The 15833-nt window shown below is 55.7% G+C and overlaps 1 protein-coding gene across 1 annotated transcript; it reads right to left on the bottom strand.

Annotated features, from left to right (window-relative positions):
- Positions 1-5822: 5822 nt before the first annotated feature.
- Positions 5823-10722, bottom strand: BHLHE40 (basic helix-loop-helix family member e40). Its single transcript, XM_082289083.1, has 5 exons — positions 10470-10722; positions 10305-10374; positions 9985-10092; positions 9325-9448; positions 5823-8357 (listed from the first exon to the last, which is right to left on the bottom strand). The coding sequence occupies exons 1-5, from the start codon at positions 10547-10549 to the stop codon at positions 7498-7500; spliced, it is 1242 nt and encodes a 413-aa protein (XP_082145209.1). The 5' UTR covers positions 10550-10722; the 3' UTR covers positions 5823-7497.
- Positions 10723-15833: the final 5111 nt, after the last annotated feature.

The raw sequence follows: 15833 nt of genomic DNA, 5'->3' as shown, positions 1-15833 counted from the left end.
CGGGCCCGAGGAGGGATTGAGTGCGGCTGTGCTGCTGGGAGGGAGCTGCCACGCACGGCAAGGCCGGTGACAGCTTTCCCGAGGGCATCGTCTTAGAAAGCGGCTCTTGGGAGGCCCGGTGATTCAAGGGGAAAGCTCTGCAACACTCATTCTGGGAAGTTTCCATTTGAATTGCTGCAAAGAGCAGTTTTTCCATGATAAACAGATTGCTTCAGTTCCCCAGCAGCACTGGGGGGGGTCACAGCCACCCCCTCCCTCCACGGGGCCCTGAGTCATCCTCCACCCAAAGGCTCAGCCAGGGGCTGGTGTGGTGGGGCTGGGATGGCAGAGCCCTGGTGGGATGGGCCGTGAGAGGTGCTCCGAGCAGCCTCCCACAGCACAGGGGAATTCAGCCCCGGAGCAGCCAGCACCTCTTTGAGGTCAAACGTCTGTCTGAAATCCAGACCCTGAGAAAACCCCTCCCCAGCCACCTCCTGACCAGTGCGTTCGGAGCCAGGGCCCCTCTGGGGCTCCCTGGGGGGATTGGGCTTTTTCATTCCTGAACCAGGACTCCAGCACTGGGGGGTCAAACATTTGGTACAGGCAATGCTGATGAGAACCTGGCCTCCTGTGTCCCCACGCCACCAGGAGTTCTGGATCATGGGGAGCTGCCCAGTCCCTCACATTTCACTGCAGCCCCAGAGCAGCACCCCAGCCCTGGCCAACCTCATCTCCTCCCTGGGGTGACACCAACACCAGGCCGGGTGCTTTGTGTTCCAGCCAGCTCCAAGGCAAACATCTAAGCAGCAGAGAACAGTGAGAGAGAGGAATTCCACTCCCTGTGCCTCTCTAATCCTGTGGAATAATGCATCCCATGAAGTGCAGTCTGGATCCAGTCCAGCACTCACGGAAGGCAATGACAGACCTCCCACTGATTTCAATGGGAGCAGAGCGAGCTGGGGTTTAATCAGCGTGGTACCAGCAGCAATAGCTCGTCAGCCCCAGCATTTCTGAATACATTAGAACATGTTGCCTATGCCCATAGGTCACATTTCATCTCAAATCACACTAATTTCACAATACACACACTAATACCACGAGATAATCATCAGCAACTGCTTCCATTTGGGATGGAGCTTTACCCCAATCAATAGCTGCAGTCAAACCCCACCAACAGGTCCCCAGGCCCTGCCACAGCAGGAGGAGGGCACTGGGAAAGGCCCCCAACATGGTCATAACCTTATTAATGATTCGGTGTCAAGAATAGAAATAAGAGTTAAATCTTCCCTAAGCTGCTCAGCTGCACACTGGTGGTGTACACATCCTCAGGCAGCAGCACAAACACGAGCTCCGTGCACGCCCCGTGAGGCGGATAAGCAATATTTCAGCCCTAATAGTTTGCATATTCATCAGTCCTTTCAAAGCAGGATAGATCTCAGCCTTTTCTCTCAGTGCCACTGCATGGAGGCAACCAGAGAGCAGCACGGAGGAGGGAATGCTGAGCACCCCAGGCTGAAGGGAGGATAAAGCTGTGTTGCAGAGAGAAACTAATTATTCCTCTTGTGCGACAGCTCTGGCAGCCACAGACCGTGGCCATCGCTTCTTGGGCTGAGCTGGTGTTCAGAAAACAACAACGTGGGAGCCCATCCTGGGCACTGGAATAAAGAGCAGAGAGGTCAGAGACAAGATAAAATGGAGCACTGGGGATAAACCAAGGCAGTAATGGCCAACCCAGCCCTTTCCTATCAGCGTTGTCACCCCTACAGATGGACACTCAGACACATGGGCAGTGCTGAGATGACCAAGAGTCCATCCCACAACAAACACCCACCTGCCTCAGCCAGGCCTGCCTCTGTGGAGGCATAAAGACTTGGATGCCAGGAGCAACCAGCCCAGGACAGACTCCAGCCAGCTCCCTCCATCCCAACACCAGCAACAAGCACAAGAGGTACTGAGGGATCTGTCTTTTATTTCTAGGAATTCCTGTTTCCCTCAGCTGTGTGGTGTTACCCAGCCTGCTCCATTTGCAGTTTTTAATGAGGCACATGTGGTGAAAAACCCTTCCCAGGCAGAGTTTTCCTATTTGGCCATTTCCAGAGGCACTGGGCGTGATGGCAATAACTGACTCCATGGGGTGATGTGCCTGGGGCAGAAACACACCTGGGAGAAAGGCAAATGTCTAAGAAATAAATTATTCCGAAATAGGTAGAAATACTATCCTCCATTTCTGACACCCCAGCACAGTGGTGCCCCAGGAGTGTGGGCACGAGGGCACAGGCACCCCCTCAGCCATGCCCAGTGCTCCCAGTGCAGAGGCGCTGTGCCCAGGGCCACTGATGTCCACTGCAATTAGCAGCCCTCGCTGGCACTGAGAGGCAGCGAGAGAGTTCTCAAGTGCCGTGAACTGCCCGGAGAAGGGCAGTGGGAAAGGTCTGGAACACGAGGAGCAGTGGGAGCCACATCTCCTGGCCCCGGCAGCACGCCAGGGTTACAAAACACGGACACCCCGTGTCACATAGCGAGGGTCAGTGTCACCAGCCCCGCGGGCTACGGTTACATGGGCTGAGCCCAGCAGAGTCATTCTGCCTGCAGCCCTGGGGAGATCATCCCGCCTCTGCCCCCGCTGCCCGGGCATTCCCAGCCCTCTCCTTCCATCCCGAGCATCACACGAAATGTCTAAGGGGAAAAAAAGACTTGCTCAAGACCTGCTGCTTTTTCCACGCTGAAGCAGAAACAGCAATTATCTGGTTCAGTCTGGTGCTGCTGGCCTGGAACATGCCATGACAACGTGTTTCTCGTTTCAAAGCCTCTTTTGTACTAGGACACAGTTCAAGGGATCTTGCAATGCCTGCATTTGTAAACACGCCGCACTTGCAGCTACACGCTCTGCGGATGAAAGCCAAGGCGGAGCACAAGGGCACTTCTCCCTCCGTGTGTCACGGCCGGGGGACGGCGGAGCTCCCCCCGGCTCGGGTGGACGTGCTGAATCAGGGCCCCGGCAGCCCCGGGGCTGGGTAACCATGCGTGGTCCTCAAAAGTCACGGCACGTTCAGAAAAATGGAGTCCTGGAAAAGGGGGGGGGGGGGGGGGGGAATCACAGCAAAAAATGTGCGTCACTGCAGATTATTTTAGGCCCTGGTCCATGCATAATGCAAATAAGCAGCTCCCGGGGTACATGCCTGTAAAAACCATCCAGTCCCACAGCGCTCGGCTACAGGAGCTTTCCAAACAGGTGCTGAAAAGCTAAAATTATGTCTGTGTGTCCTCACCGGGGTTAGGAAAGGCCCTGGCTCTCAGGAAGGCTCTCCCCGTTCCTCCACAGGGCTGGTATGAAACAGGACCGAGACATTAAAAAATTCAGGAGCATTTCTTTCCTTTTGAGGCAATCCTGCGCTCCCGCTCAGCAAACCTCACTCAGCACCTCCAGGACACCCTTTGATCTGGCTGACCCCGCTGCCCCCTCCCACCCGCTCTTCACACACAATAACTTTTCTCTATTTTTTTTTTTTTTCTAAAAATCATTGTATCCTCCTTGTCTGACTTCAAGGAGTCGCTCGGGAAGCCCTATTTATGGGTTGAAATGCTGCTGAAAGAGTTATTGCCGTGTTATTCAGCTGTTGTGCCAAGCCTGCATGGGGATCGGGTTTCTGCTGAAAGGGTGCCAGGCACGTCTTTTTCCAGGAACCAGCAGCCGTATTTAGCCTCCGGCTGCACATGAAAGACTGCAGTCGGAAACGTGACATTGTGTCAACATTTGAGGCAGGTCAGAGCTGGGTGAGACCATGAAAACAAGTCCCGGGAACTCAGCACAGCCCGGCGGGGCGGGCGGCACGGGCTGTCCCGGGCTGGCGCCGTGCCGGGGGTCGCCCCTCCATCCATCCACCCATCCACCCGTCCATCCCTCCCTCCTTCCCTCCCTCCATCCCCTGCTCCTGCCGGGCCACCCCTCTCCTCCCGGGCCGGGCTGGAGCGCAGGGGAGAAGCTGCTCTGGCAGGGCAGGGAGGGGCTGCTCCGGCGCTGGGGTTGTGGGCGGGGTCCCCACCCGGTGCCCCCCCAGGCGCAGCCCCTGCCCCACTCTGCCCCACAGAACTCACCTGTCCTGCTGGTGCCGGGCCAGGGTGCCAGAGAAAATCCCAGCCCGTAATAATATTTTGCTTCCTGAATAAATGTTCTCTCTTCCACTTTTTTTTTTTTTCACTTTTTCCCTCCATGGCTGAGGATCTGGAACTCGTGCAAGTTGTCCCACCATAGGACAAGGGGGGTCAGAATATGGAGGCCAAAGGGGAGTGAGAGCCATGGAAAGGAGCCAGAAATCCAGGGGGTCCCGAGGCTGGAGACACCGCTGCACTGAGCACCAAATGCTGTCCCCAAATGGGGTTGTTACCGTCAGCTTCAGTGAGATCAATATTTAGCCCTAATTAAAGCAAACATAACATGAATGCTGGGACTTGTGGAGGCCCCAAACACATTAAACCAAGGAGCATTTTTTTCTAGCATTACTTAAGCTAAGGTTTCTTTAGTTCTAACCACAGTCTAACAGAAGCATCGGCCTCTCCCTGTGGGGTCCTGGAGATGCTCAGCCCAGGACTGAGCAGTGCTGGCCCAGTCGGACACTTAAACCACTCCTCACATTTTGTGACTCACCTGCACAGTGAAAATCCAAAATACTCCCTCAGAAGTGCCCATGCCCCAACCACTAGGAAACGGAGTCCTCCCACCCATCCCTTTGCTTCACCTCTTTTTTGCCTTTGGGGGAGGCTTGAGGTTGTCGTCATTTCTTGTGGAGGCCAGAAACCAGCCTTGCTGCTGGAGAGGCTGGGAGGGCCCATGGTGGGATGAGGAGCACATCCTCCGGCTCATTTTGCAGCACTGGGAGCAGAGGCACCAGGCTGCTCCACCACTCACAGTGCCAGCTGGAATTCCCGAATCAGGGACACCTGGGACATGTCAGGGTAGCAGCAGGGATCACTCCCAGCAAAGGCAGGACCTGGCCCTTGAACCCCTCAGCCTCAAGGGCCTGGTGGGCACCATCCCTGGCAGTCCTGGGGCAGCTCTGACACAGATCAAAGGCACTGGCAAAGCAAAAGCATCTTGCAAAAAGTGCATTTTCCTCCAGGAACAGGGCAAAGGCTGTGGAAACGCCACATCCTCCGGGGTGAGGGGCTGCCTCGTCCCCACAGAGCTTGGGGCCCAGGAGCCAAATGCCAGACACAGGGAGCGCAACGTGACATCAGGAGAGAGCAGGAAAGCCAGCCAGGCTGCCCTGGCACCTCCCTCCAGTCTGGAAGGAAAAAAATCCCTGAAGGTGCCAAGGGAGTTAAAATAAATAAATACCCCTGGTGACAGGGGTAATGGGACCCTGAGCTCCTTTGGGCACTGACAGCAGAGGAGCTGTGGGGGGAGCAAGGAGAGCCCTGCTCCCACCTGCAGCCCGAGATCCCCGCTCCCACCTGCACCCCAGGATCCCCCATCCTCCCTGCATCCCAAGATCTCCACTGCCCCCTGCACCCCGGGATCCCCACTTACCCCTGAAACCCGTGACCCCGCTCCTCCCTGCATCCCGAATTCCTGCTCCTCCCTGTGCCACCCCCTGCTGGACCAGACCATGTGGAATGACCCTGCTCAAACATTTCAAAGCACAGGAGGCAAACCCTTATCTTCCACAGGAAAAGAATTATTTTATTAAGCATTTTTAAACAACTACTTAACATTTACTCAAGATAAAAATATGTACAATATCCCACCTTGAAGGCGGCTCCAAAATATAAACACTGTACCTCTCCCGAGAGAAAAACGGAATATTCTTCTCTTCAAAAAAAAAAAGACAACCCAGAAACAAGAATACATTCATATTTCTCACTTCTTTATGCTCAAGTAGTTATACAAATAATAGACATCTGAAACGTCTTAACTTTTAATATATTTATATAATATATATATATTTATAACAGGATTTTACAAATAAAGGCAACAACTGTATACCAAAAAAACCCAAAAAAACCAACAACAAAATAAACGTTAGAACACAATCTGCAATCAAGCATAGTGCATCTCAACAGCTGGTGCAACGGGAGGGCGACATGAGGGTCCAGACAGGAGTTCTGATCACCAGTTCTCAAAACCAGTAAGAAAAAAACCACCAAAGAGCACTGCCTTTTGCAGTGAAGTTTGGGGGTTTTTAATTAAAAAAAAAAAAAACAAACTAAACTGGAAATGATGTTCCTCTGCTGAGAAAGCCCCTCGCAGCTTACAGGACAAGTGTCACACCGAGCCCTCTCTCCTTAGCACGGGGATGTGGGCCAGGGTTTGCCAAGGAGACTGAGGAATCCAGATGCTCAAACCCTGCCGGGATTAGACTCCTTTGACAATCCCAGCCTTTTCCTTTTCCAAAGGCACTGTCAGGGACACGTTCAGCAGGGACGGCGCTGCCAGCTCCGGCTGAACTGCTCCCTCTGGCAAGGAGCTCCCGACCCGCCCGGCCGGGAGCAGCTGGGCCGGGAAAACCGCGGTGATTCCCGAGGGACGCGGTGAGACCGTGCAGCAGCAGCGGGAGAGGCTGGAGCCAGTGCCACCAGCAAAGTGATCCCAGGGACAGCTCCTCCCGACCCGGCCCAGCGTAGCAGCTCAAGTTACAGGAAGAGCGCAGGTTAATTTATTTATTAGATGTACGCCATGGAAAGCTCCAAGCAGCAGCTACCTTTTATTTCTTAAAAAATATCTATGTATCAGCAAAGGTGTGGAGAGAAACCCATCTTAGGGCTGCCTGATCCTGCGTCACCTGGCAGTGACCGCTGCCCTGCTCCTCCTGCACTCATGGTGGCACTGCCACCACCACCAGTGACCACTGCCCTGCTCCTCCTGATGACATTGCTGCCCCTGCGGTGACCACTGCCCTGCTCCTCCTTGTGCTCTCTGTGGCATTGTCACCACCGCCACCACACCACAGTGACCACTGCCCTGCTCCTCCTTGTGCTCTCTGTGGCATTGTCACCACACCCCAGTGACCACTGCCCTGCTCCTCCTGCGCTCACGGTGGCATTGCCACCACCACCACCCCACACTCGGGGCTACTTGGACACTAGTCCAGCTCAAACAAGCTAGCGGGGCCGTTGCCTTCAGAGCCGCTCAGGGAAGTACCGTGTTTTATATTCATGTATTTTATATTCGCAGACCCTCAAACCAAGTCTGCCCCATGGAATATTTCTTCACAGCTTTGCAATAGATTGGCAGCTGACCGAGTCAACTGTTGCTCTGTAGATGTGGAGAGGGAAGAAGGGAAGGGGTGAAGCACAAAACCCTTCTTTAATCTTTTGGAAGTAGTTGTGAACCGCTAAACTGGGCGCATCCTTCATCCTTCTCCAAGCTACCTGACAAGTCAGAGAAAAGGGGATTTAGCTTCCTACGTGCAGTGAACCTCGTCCCCACACCTCAGTCCAGCCAATATATAAAAGTGAAACAGTCTCTCAAACTAAAAAAAAAAAAAAGAAGAAAAAAGAGAAAAAACAGTCACACTGCACTCAGTCTTTGGTTTCCAAGTTCAAAGGAGGAATCTGCTTCAAAGCTTGAAGCAGAGCTGAGGAGTCGATGGGGGAATGGGCTGGTACAGGAGAAGGGAGTCTCTGGGGCATCAGCAGAGGGGGGGAGATTTTGTCAGGGTTCATGAAGCCCGTCAGTGCTGCGGCAGAGGCCGGGAGGCTGGGGTACAACACAGGAACCGAGGCTGGGTACCAGCACTTCTCCAGCATGGGCAGGTAGGCGGTGGCAGACGGCGGGATCAGGTAGAAAGGCAGGCACAGGGGAGGCTGGTGAGCGTGGGGGCCCAGGAAGCTGCTGGAAGAGCCCATCATGTCACTGCCAAAAGGGCCCTCATCCTGCGGCGACTCCAGCCGGCTCCTTTTGGCCGGCGGGTCCTCAGTCTCTTGCTTAATAGAGCTTATTCTCTCCTGGACAGCGTACTTGAGGTCGGTATCCTTTTTGAAATAGGGCTGCTCCGATTTGGAGTCACTTTTCTCCAGCTCTCCCCCGTACCCGCTGTCTGTGTCCGTGTCGCTGCCGCTCTGCTCCCCGCTGGAGTGAGCGAATGTCCGCTGGATCACGGGCACGCAGTTCTTCCCGTGGCCCTCGCCCGCCGTGCCCAGGGGCACCGGCTTCTCTTTCAAGTCCACCATTTTGGGAGGGATGTCCCCAGCCTTGCGGGCAGCCCCGCCCTGCAGCACCTCGCTGGCCATCCGGTGCAGGTGGCTGACCAGCTGCGACGACTTCAGCTCCTTGCCGTTCTCGTGCTTTGCCAGGTATTGCAGCATTTCCTTGGCACACATCTGGAAACCAGATCGAAACATTTCCTGGCTGGAATCAAGGTTTCTCGATGACAGGTCACCTAAGGAAACATTAACAGAAAGAAATTAAAAATTAACAACATGCTAAATAGTTCCATTTTCATCTCTGAGGCAGACTGGAGGCGATGCTGGACTTGGGTTACAGCACAGGCAGAGGGGAATGTGACAGCCAGCCTGGACTGTATGAACAGAAATCCCCAGATTTCTGCAGGAATGGACATTTTCATTGGAACATCCACCTGTCCACTTTTACATAATAACTTTAAACTTATTTTTTGTTATTTACTGTATAATCCACCTTCAACAGGTACTGGAGTGTGGAGCAGGGGAGTGAGTCAAGCTGTGGCTTCTCCAGGAAACCCCCTGGGGAAGGCAGGGAGCTCCTGGCCCCGACAGCAGCTCCGCCAGCCCCAGGGGACTCCACGGCTCCACTGCACTCCCTGTGGCTGCCGGGGCAGGGACGGCGCCTCCGAAAAATTCGGGTTTACTGCATCAGATTCACGTGAGTGCCACATGTGAAAACAGCAGGAGGAAGTGCATCTAAGGCTGATAAGCTGAAGCACCGGGTCCCCTCTGCCTGCAGAGCACAGGCCAGCTCGCTTTTAAAGAAACTTAAAAAAGTGTGTGTAGAAAGCAGATTTATATCTAATTCCAGAGAAAAACAACCAAATAAACCCGACTGGGTCATCCAAAGCTCCCAAACACAAATGGGAAGAGTCAAATGGCTTTGGAGAGAACCTCACAGCAAACCTGCGCTGTAACTAAAACTACCTAAAACCCAATTTAATTTCAAACAACCCCCAGGGCACTCTGCACTGACCACCTTGAGCAATGCATCTTTTTTTGTGAAAGCTCGTAAGCAAAGCCTGAGAAAATAACAGCATGAAAGGCCAGAATTCCTGTCTCCTCCCTTGTCGGGAACAAGGTGTCACAACCGCATTTCACAGGCTCCCCAGGGAAAGTCCATCACACACACACAGCTTCTCACCCCACCTTTTGAACACTCACCCGCCTGCAAACCGTTCTGCAAAGCGATGATCTTCTGCTGCTGCTGCTCGATGAGATTGGTCAGTGCCTTCACATGCTTCAAGGTGAGCTCCAGAACCACAGCCTTCTCCAGGTGACCTAGAGTCTGGGAGCACAGGGACAGGTTGACACCCACCGCAGGCTCAGCCACGCAGGCAGGAGCCCCACGGGGCTGCCAGTGCCTTCCCAGAAGCCGCGGGAGGACGGACACGGTGAGACCCTGAGCAGGCAGGACTACCACCGACAACATTCCACAGAAATAACTTAAAAAGCAGGCTCCGGAAAAGGCTGTCACGGAACCCTGTGGGTACTTTCGGACCAGCCGCATAGCCCGGAGGAAGCTTTTTATTTATCGGTTCTGCTGCCCCTGCTGGCACCGTGACCTGAGCCCGGGGGAGCCTGGGAAGCCCGGCCGGGGGCTGCTCTCGCCCGGCAGCGGAGGGGGGAGAACCGGCGGGCAGCTCCCGCAGGGATCTGCAGCTCCCGGGGAAGTTTGGGATGCGCTTACAGCCTGTCCGGGTGTGCGGCACCGCGGAGCAAAAAAAAACAAAAAAACAAAAAAACAAAAAACCACCCCAAATCCGCGGTGAAGCGGCAGCAGAGAGCCGCTGCCCCGTCCCTCCGCCCGCCGCTCGCACCTACCGTCAGCTTGAGGTGCTCGGGCAGCAGGTCCTTCAGCTGCGCGATGCACTCGTTGATCCTGTCGCGCCTCTTCTTCTCGATCAGCCGATGCGGCAGCTTGTAGGTCTCCTGCGGGGCCGGAGGCAGCGGGTCAGCGGGGGGACACAGCCCGCACGGCCCCGCTCCCGCTGCTCCTCCCGTCCCGAGTGCCCCGCGGAGCGGCCGAGCCCCCGCCCCGGGAGCGCTGTCACGGCCGATTTACCCCGTTAACCCCCAAATTACCCCGTTAACCCCCAGTCTACCTTATCGCCCCTCATTGTACCCCGTCACCCCCCATCTACCTTGTTGTCCTCGCTCCTCTTTAAGCCCCTCCGGGGCTTGTACACCTGGTACATGTGCGCGAAGTCCAGCCTGCACGGGCGAAAGGAGAGCAGCGCGTTACCCCCGTCCCGGAGCCGGCGGGGCCGCTCCCCCCGGGTCCCCCGAGCCCCCGAAGCCCCGCTTACCCCGGCAGGTCTCCGGTCTCCAGGGCGGGCAGCTTGCCCAGGCAGCCGGGCGGGGGCTGCGCGCTGGGGATGCGCTCCATGGCGGGGGGCGCGGGCGGAGCGGGGCGCTCAGGGCGGGCAGGGGCTGCGGGCGCTGCCGGTGCCGCTGCTGCTCATGCCGCGCCCGCGCCGCGCGGGCTGAGGAGCGGCGGGCGGCCGCGGGCCGGGTTAAATGCGGGCGAGTGGGTGGACGGGAGCGACGTGCGGAGCCCTGTGACCGCCGGCACGTCTGGCGGCCCCGGCGCCCCCGCCCCGCCGTCACATGAGCCTCACGTGGCGGCGGCGCGGGGGGAGGCGGGGCCGGGGCACCGGGCCCCCCCCGCACGTGTGTCCCGGCGCGGCGGGGCCGGAGGCGGTGGCGCTGGGGCCGTGCCGTGCCGTGCCGTGCCGTGCCGGGCCGTGCCGGGCCGTGCCGTGCCGTGCCGTGCCGTGCCGGGCCGTGCCGGGCCGTGCCGGGCCGTGCGGTACCGCTGCTGCGTCCCGAGATCGGGGGGGGGGGGGGGGGAAATCACCCTCAAAGCGACACAGGCACAAACACGGAGCCGGAGAAACCTGCAGCCGCGGAACTTTGGAAATGTGGGGGGAAAAATAAAATAAGTGAGAGTCGCTAGAATGTGGCTCTGGGGAAATGGCGGTGCTGCAGGCAAGTTTTGGGATGGTAGGACCCCATCTCTGGGGGTGTCCAAGGCCAGGTTGGACAGGGTTTGGAGCAACTCGCTCCAGTGGAAGGTGTCCCTGCCCCTAACAGGGGGTGGAACTAGATAACCTTAAGCTCCCGTATAGCCCAAACCGTTCTGTGATTCTATGATCAGCAGGAAATTCTTCCCTGTGAGGGTGGTGAGGCCCTGGCACAGCTTCCCTGAGAAGCTGTGGCTGTCCCATCCCTGCAAGTGTTTCATGGAGCAACCCAGTCTAGTGGAAGGTGTCCCTGTGCATGGCAGGGGGTGGAATGATGATAACATTAATGTCCCCTCCAACCCAGACCATTCCATGCCATCCCATGCCCATGCCAGCCCGTGGATGCCAGCAGTTGCACAATGCCAAACGATGATAATGGTTTGTGTGTACCTGCCAAGGCAGAGCTCTCCTGAAGGGCCGTGGTCACTTCCCTGCTGAGTGCTGAGCAAGTAGAGGCAGGCTCAGCTGATAAAAGGTGCATTTACCAAGATAAGGGAACAGCAGAGCTCCAGCACTGAGCTGCTGCTGTTGCCTGCAGAGCCCTGGCTGCTCCACCTCAAGAGGAATCCGAGGGCAGGAGGTGTTACATGAGAGCACAGAGAGGTTTTATATGGGCGATGGAGACAGGCTGTTTAAGGCTCACCCCCATCTGAACATGTCTGTTGTTACCAGGAAGAATCCCAACGGAAGTCAGAACCTCAGAAAGATGCTAGCCATAAATGTAAGGTCTATAAACCCCCAAAATCTCCTCTACAAGCTCCCAGCAGCATCTCTAGTGTGAATGCCAAAGCACTGTGTCAGTGACATGGGGCTTCCAAAAAACAAATGTTTGAGTTGTCCCACTCAACAAGGTCTTCTCTGTGTTTGACATCTGAGCCTGCAAACCTGCTGATTATGGCCAGGATCATGGAATCCCAGAATGGTTTGGGTTGGAAGGGACCTTACATACAACTCATTCCAACCCCCTGCCATGGGCAGGACCTCCCCATCAATCTTGGGGGTCTCTGTGGTGCCGCAGCCCCGGTGCAACGTGGAGGAGAGGGCTTGGGACTGAGCATGGAGCTCTGAGTACCACAGGATCACAGCTCCGAGCTGTGACCTCTCACAGCAGAGCTGGTCTTTCCTATGGGCACTGAACAAATTCAGCAATAACCATGAGAAGACTTGAGGGTGATGTGTTTGTCCCCTCCTGCAGCTCAGGGGACCGTAACCAGCCTCAGTAACGAGCCCTGGAGCAGACGGTTCGTTCTCTCTATGCCCCCAAGACCCAAGCTGTTATTTTCCAAACAAAGGGTGAAAAAACAGAGACAATTTTTCATCTATCCCATCACTGACCCTTTGTCCAAGGCAACAGAAATAATTAGAGCTTGCTGCAGCCTTTTGCTAATGAAAAATGAGGTTTGGGGCCAACCTGCTCTGCATTTGAAGTTCAGGCTCCAGGAGTGCGTGGACGGCTTCATGGCCGTGGATTGTCTGACTTCTGCATGCTCCTTCAGATATTTGGTACATTCCTGCAGTGGGTGGTGAGCCACAAATCAGGGTCAGAGGTAATCCCCAATTATTTAGCCCTTTTACTGTTCTCGTGCTTGCCAAACAATTCTCCATATCAGGATTTGCTCATGACCTTAAGGGATGTTGCCAAGGATTTAGGAGTCCCCCTAAAAGGAGGATCCAAATGAAGTTATTACATTCTTGGGCATCAAGTGAGATTGCTCGAGAGTTGAGTTACATTTTCCTGGGGATCAGTTTTCATAAGCAAGGGCTGATGCAATCATCAATTCGCCTTCTCACTTGTGTTTGCTGAATTATTTCTACAAGGAGGGCTTCTTTGCACCATACAATTCAGGGAGTAACAAAATGCTTAAAAAGGCTGAATTCCCTCAAGCCATCCGTGGAGCAGCAGCTCTCCTGAGCACTCCTCCAGCAGGGCTGGGAGTCACAGGACCGCGACAGCTCGCGTCCAAGGGGATTTGCAGTTATTTACAGCGGCACGAGAAGGTGAGAGTTTGGGGGCTGGTTTGGGGGTGGGCTGGGAATCCGAGACTCAGGATCTGCCCCTTCCTGGGACTGTCCCCTTCCGACTGCAGGGATTTGGGGGAAAACGTTCCAAAAATCCCTGGCACTGCTGTCTGATGGAAGCCTATGTGGGCAGCGCCGGGAGTTAACAGATGGGTTGTGGATTCGAGCTTACGATAAGGTTACTGAGGGTGGTTTTGTTTTAAAATGTCTCTTACTTAATATATCCATGAAGGCCAGGCATGTGCCTGTGGCCTGTAATCAAATCGCTGACTCTCCCTCTCTCCCATTTCCAGCAATCCCGGGTCGGGTTACTGGCACCGGAGGTGAAAGCTCAGCCCTGCCGAGGCTGGACGCGGGCGCGGTGCCGGGCGGGATGCGCTCAGCCCTCGGCATCCTCGGCCCCGAGCCTCCGGCAGGAACACCCCGTGCTTTCTGCTCAAGGAAAAGTTCCCGTGGAAGCCAGGCTGTCTCTGAGAGAGCTGGGGAGCGGGGTTCTCTCCTGTGCTCAGCAAACATGACGGCTCCGCTCCCGAGCCCGGCAGCTCCGCAGCTGCCGCTCCCGCCTCTGGGATGGCCGAGAGGCACCGGGTGGGCAGCAGGGTGCAGTCAGCCAGGGGGGACAGCACCTCCATCCCCATGGGGTCTGTGCTCCTGCACAGTGTGGTCAGTGTGGGATGTATCCAGCCAGCAGCTCCCAGGAGACCTGCACGCCTCATTTCCCACCGCAGTACCCAAGGAAGGCGAAGGAGAGCCCACGCCCCTCAGCCGAAAGCTGGGTCCCAAGGGACACTGTGGGACCTCACAGCACAAGGTCTGAGGAGCAGTTTGACACCCACCAAAGCTCTGTCTCAGCCTTCTGGGAGTTGCAAAAGCCCAATTTGGTGTGAAGCCGGGTGGTGTCAGCTGTGTGTAACTCTCGATAGCACAGCTGGCCGCGCTCGCTGCCGTGGAACCGCCAGGAACCGTCACGAGTCAGAAGTCGAGATTTCATATTGCAAATATGTGCATCTATCGCTGCTTGATTGCATTGGTTTAGGCTGCCATGGGCTCTGCCTGGATAAAGCACTGGGAAAACACAGCAAGAGCTGTTGTCTCTGTGCCCTCCCTCCGGCACGACCCTGGAGCGCTGCCGGGCACGTGAGAGCTGCGGGAATGACGCTGGCATCGCTCAGCGAAACTCGCCCGAGGACTATTCAAATGAAAGCCATTCCCCTCTTTGAGCAGAGATGTTTGCCAGCACCCAGGGCAGCAGTGGGAGGAACATGTAGGTGGAAACTATTTGGAAGTGGCAGAATTTGTGGACATTAATAAGAGACTTTAGCCCACTTTGATAGTGTGTTTAATAAAACACACCGGCTTCCCGGTGACATCCTGCCCTGCCAAGCCCCAGCAGCTCACGCTGTTTAACCAGTTCCCCCCCGGCTCTTGCACCATCTCGTGAGAAAGAACCCCGGGCGTGCACAGCCCGGGGCTGCACAGGCCTCAGCTCTGTCTGCACACGGCCTAATCACGGAATCAGGGACTCATGCAATGGGCTGGCTTGGAAGGGACCTTGAAGTTAACCAGTTCCAGCCTCCTGCCATGGGCAGGGACACCCTCCACTATCCCAGGCTGCTCCAAGCCCCATCCAACCTCCTTGGACACTTCCAGGGATGGGAGTCCACAACCCAAGAGCCATTTCAGAGGCGACATCCTGGCTGCTGCAGGTGGGGCAGGGGACAGCGATGGGTGACCCATGGTTTGGAGGGGCAGGGAGGATGAGGAATCACTTCTCCCGCTGCTGGCATTGTCTGGTGGATGCTCTGCACAATGGATCTGATCACATCCCTCCTCCTGCCTCACATCAAACAGTGAGTCAGCGCTGGAGCCCCATCAGATGTCTCTGCCTCAGCTTTCATATCTGGGAAGCAGAGAGGATGGCGCTCTGTGAGTATGCAAAGCAAGGAAAGCAGGGTGCCTTCAGATCTGCCACTTGGAAAATACCATGTTATTTATTTTCCACTGGCACCCACATACCCCCGCAGGAATCAACACCACTGAGGCTCCCAGTCTGGGGAGATGTTGTTCTTTCAGGGGATGCAGGTAACAACAGCTACGGGGCTGAAATGCATCATGTCTGAGTCAAATATTAACAGGGAGAATATTCTGAACTTGCTAATTGAGTCAAAAAAATTACACACCCACCCCTAAAAATAATAATAAAATAAAAGTGGAACAGGCAAAAGAAGAGCCCGGGAGTGTGTTCCTCCTGCAGTTCGTGTGAGGACATGGATGAGTTAAACCTTGACCTCTGAACTCGAGGCTTTGGGGCAAGGTCTGTGTGACCTCCCTGCTCATGGGGTATGAGGCACCCAGGGGTTGGGCTGGGGGGACTCGGTTCAAGCTGCAAATGCCAGGGGTGAGCACAGGGGTGAGCAGAGGCTGCTCTTCAGGGCATGGGGAACAGGTGAGAGTGTGGCAAGTGAGTGTGGGGAGCTGGGGGATGAAGTGCTGCCCAGGCAGATGGTGGAGTCACTGCCTCTGCGAGTGTTCAAGAGGTGGCTAGATGGGGGACATGGTTTAGGGGCGGTGGTGCTGGGGGTGATGGTGGGACTGGATGATCTTGAAGATCTCTTCCAACCTTGATGA

The sequence above is a fragment of the Coloeus monedula genome (genome assembly GCF_965178545.1).
Source record: "Coloeus monedula genome assembly, chromosome: 11".
NCBI lineage: Eukaryota > Metazoa > Chordata > Aves > Passeriformes > Corvidae > Coloeus > Coloeus monedula.
This window is presented reverse-complemented; position numbering and strand designations above follow the sequence as displayed.

Bases quoted from the DNA above. Each gene is read 5' to 3' on its own strand.
- BHLHE40 (XM_082289083.1), bottom strand. From the start codon at position 10,549: ATGGAGCGCATCCCCAGCGCGCAGCCCCCGCCCGGCTGCCTGGGCAAG. The intron at 10,093-10,304 runs GTAGATGGGGGG...CCGGCCCCGCAG, and splicing joins AGAGGAGCGAGGACAACAAG to GAGACCTACAAGCTGCCGCA. The intron at 8,358-9,324 runs GTGAGTGTTCAA...ATGTTTCCTTAG, and splicing joins GCAGAACGGTTTGCAGGCGG to GTGACCTGTCATCGAGAAAC.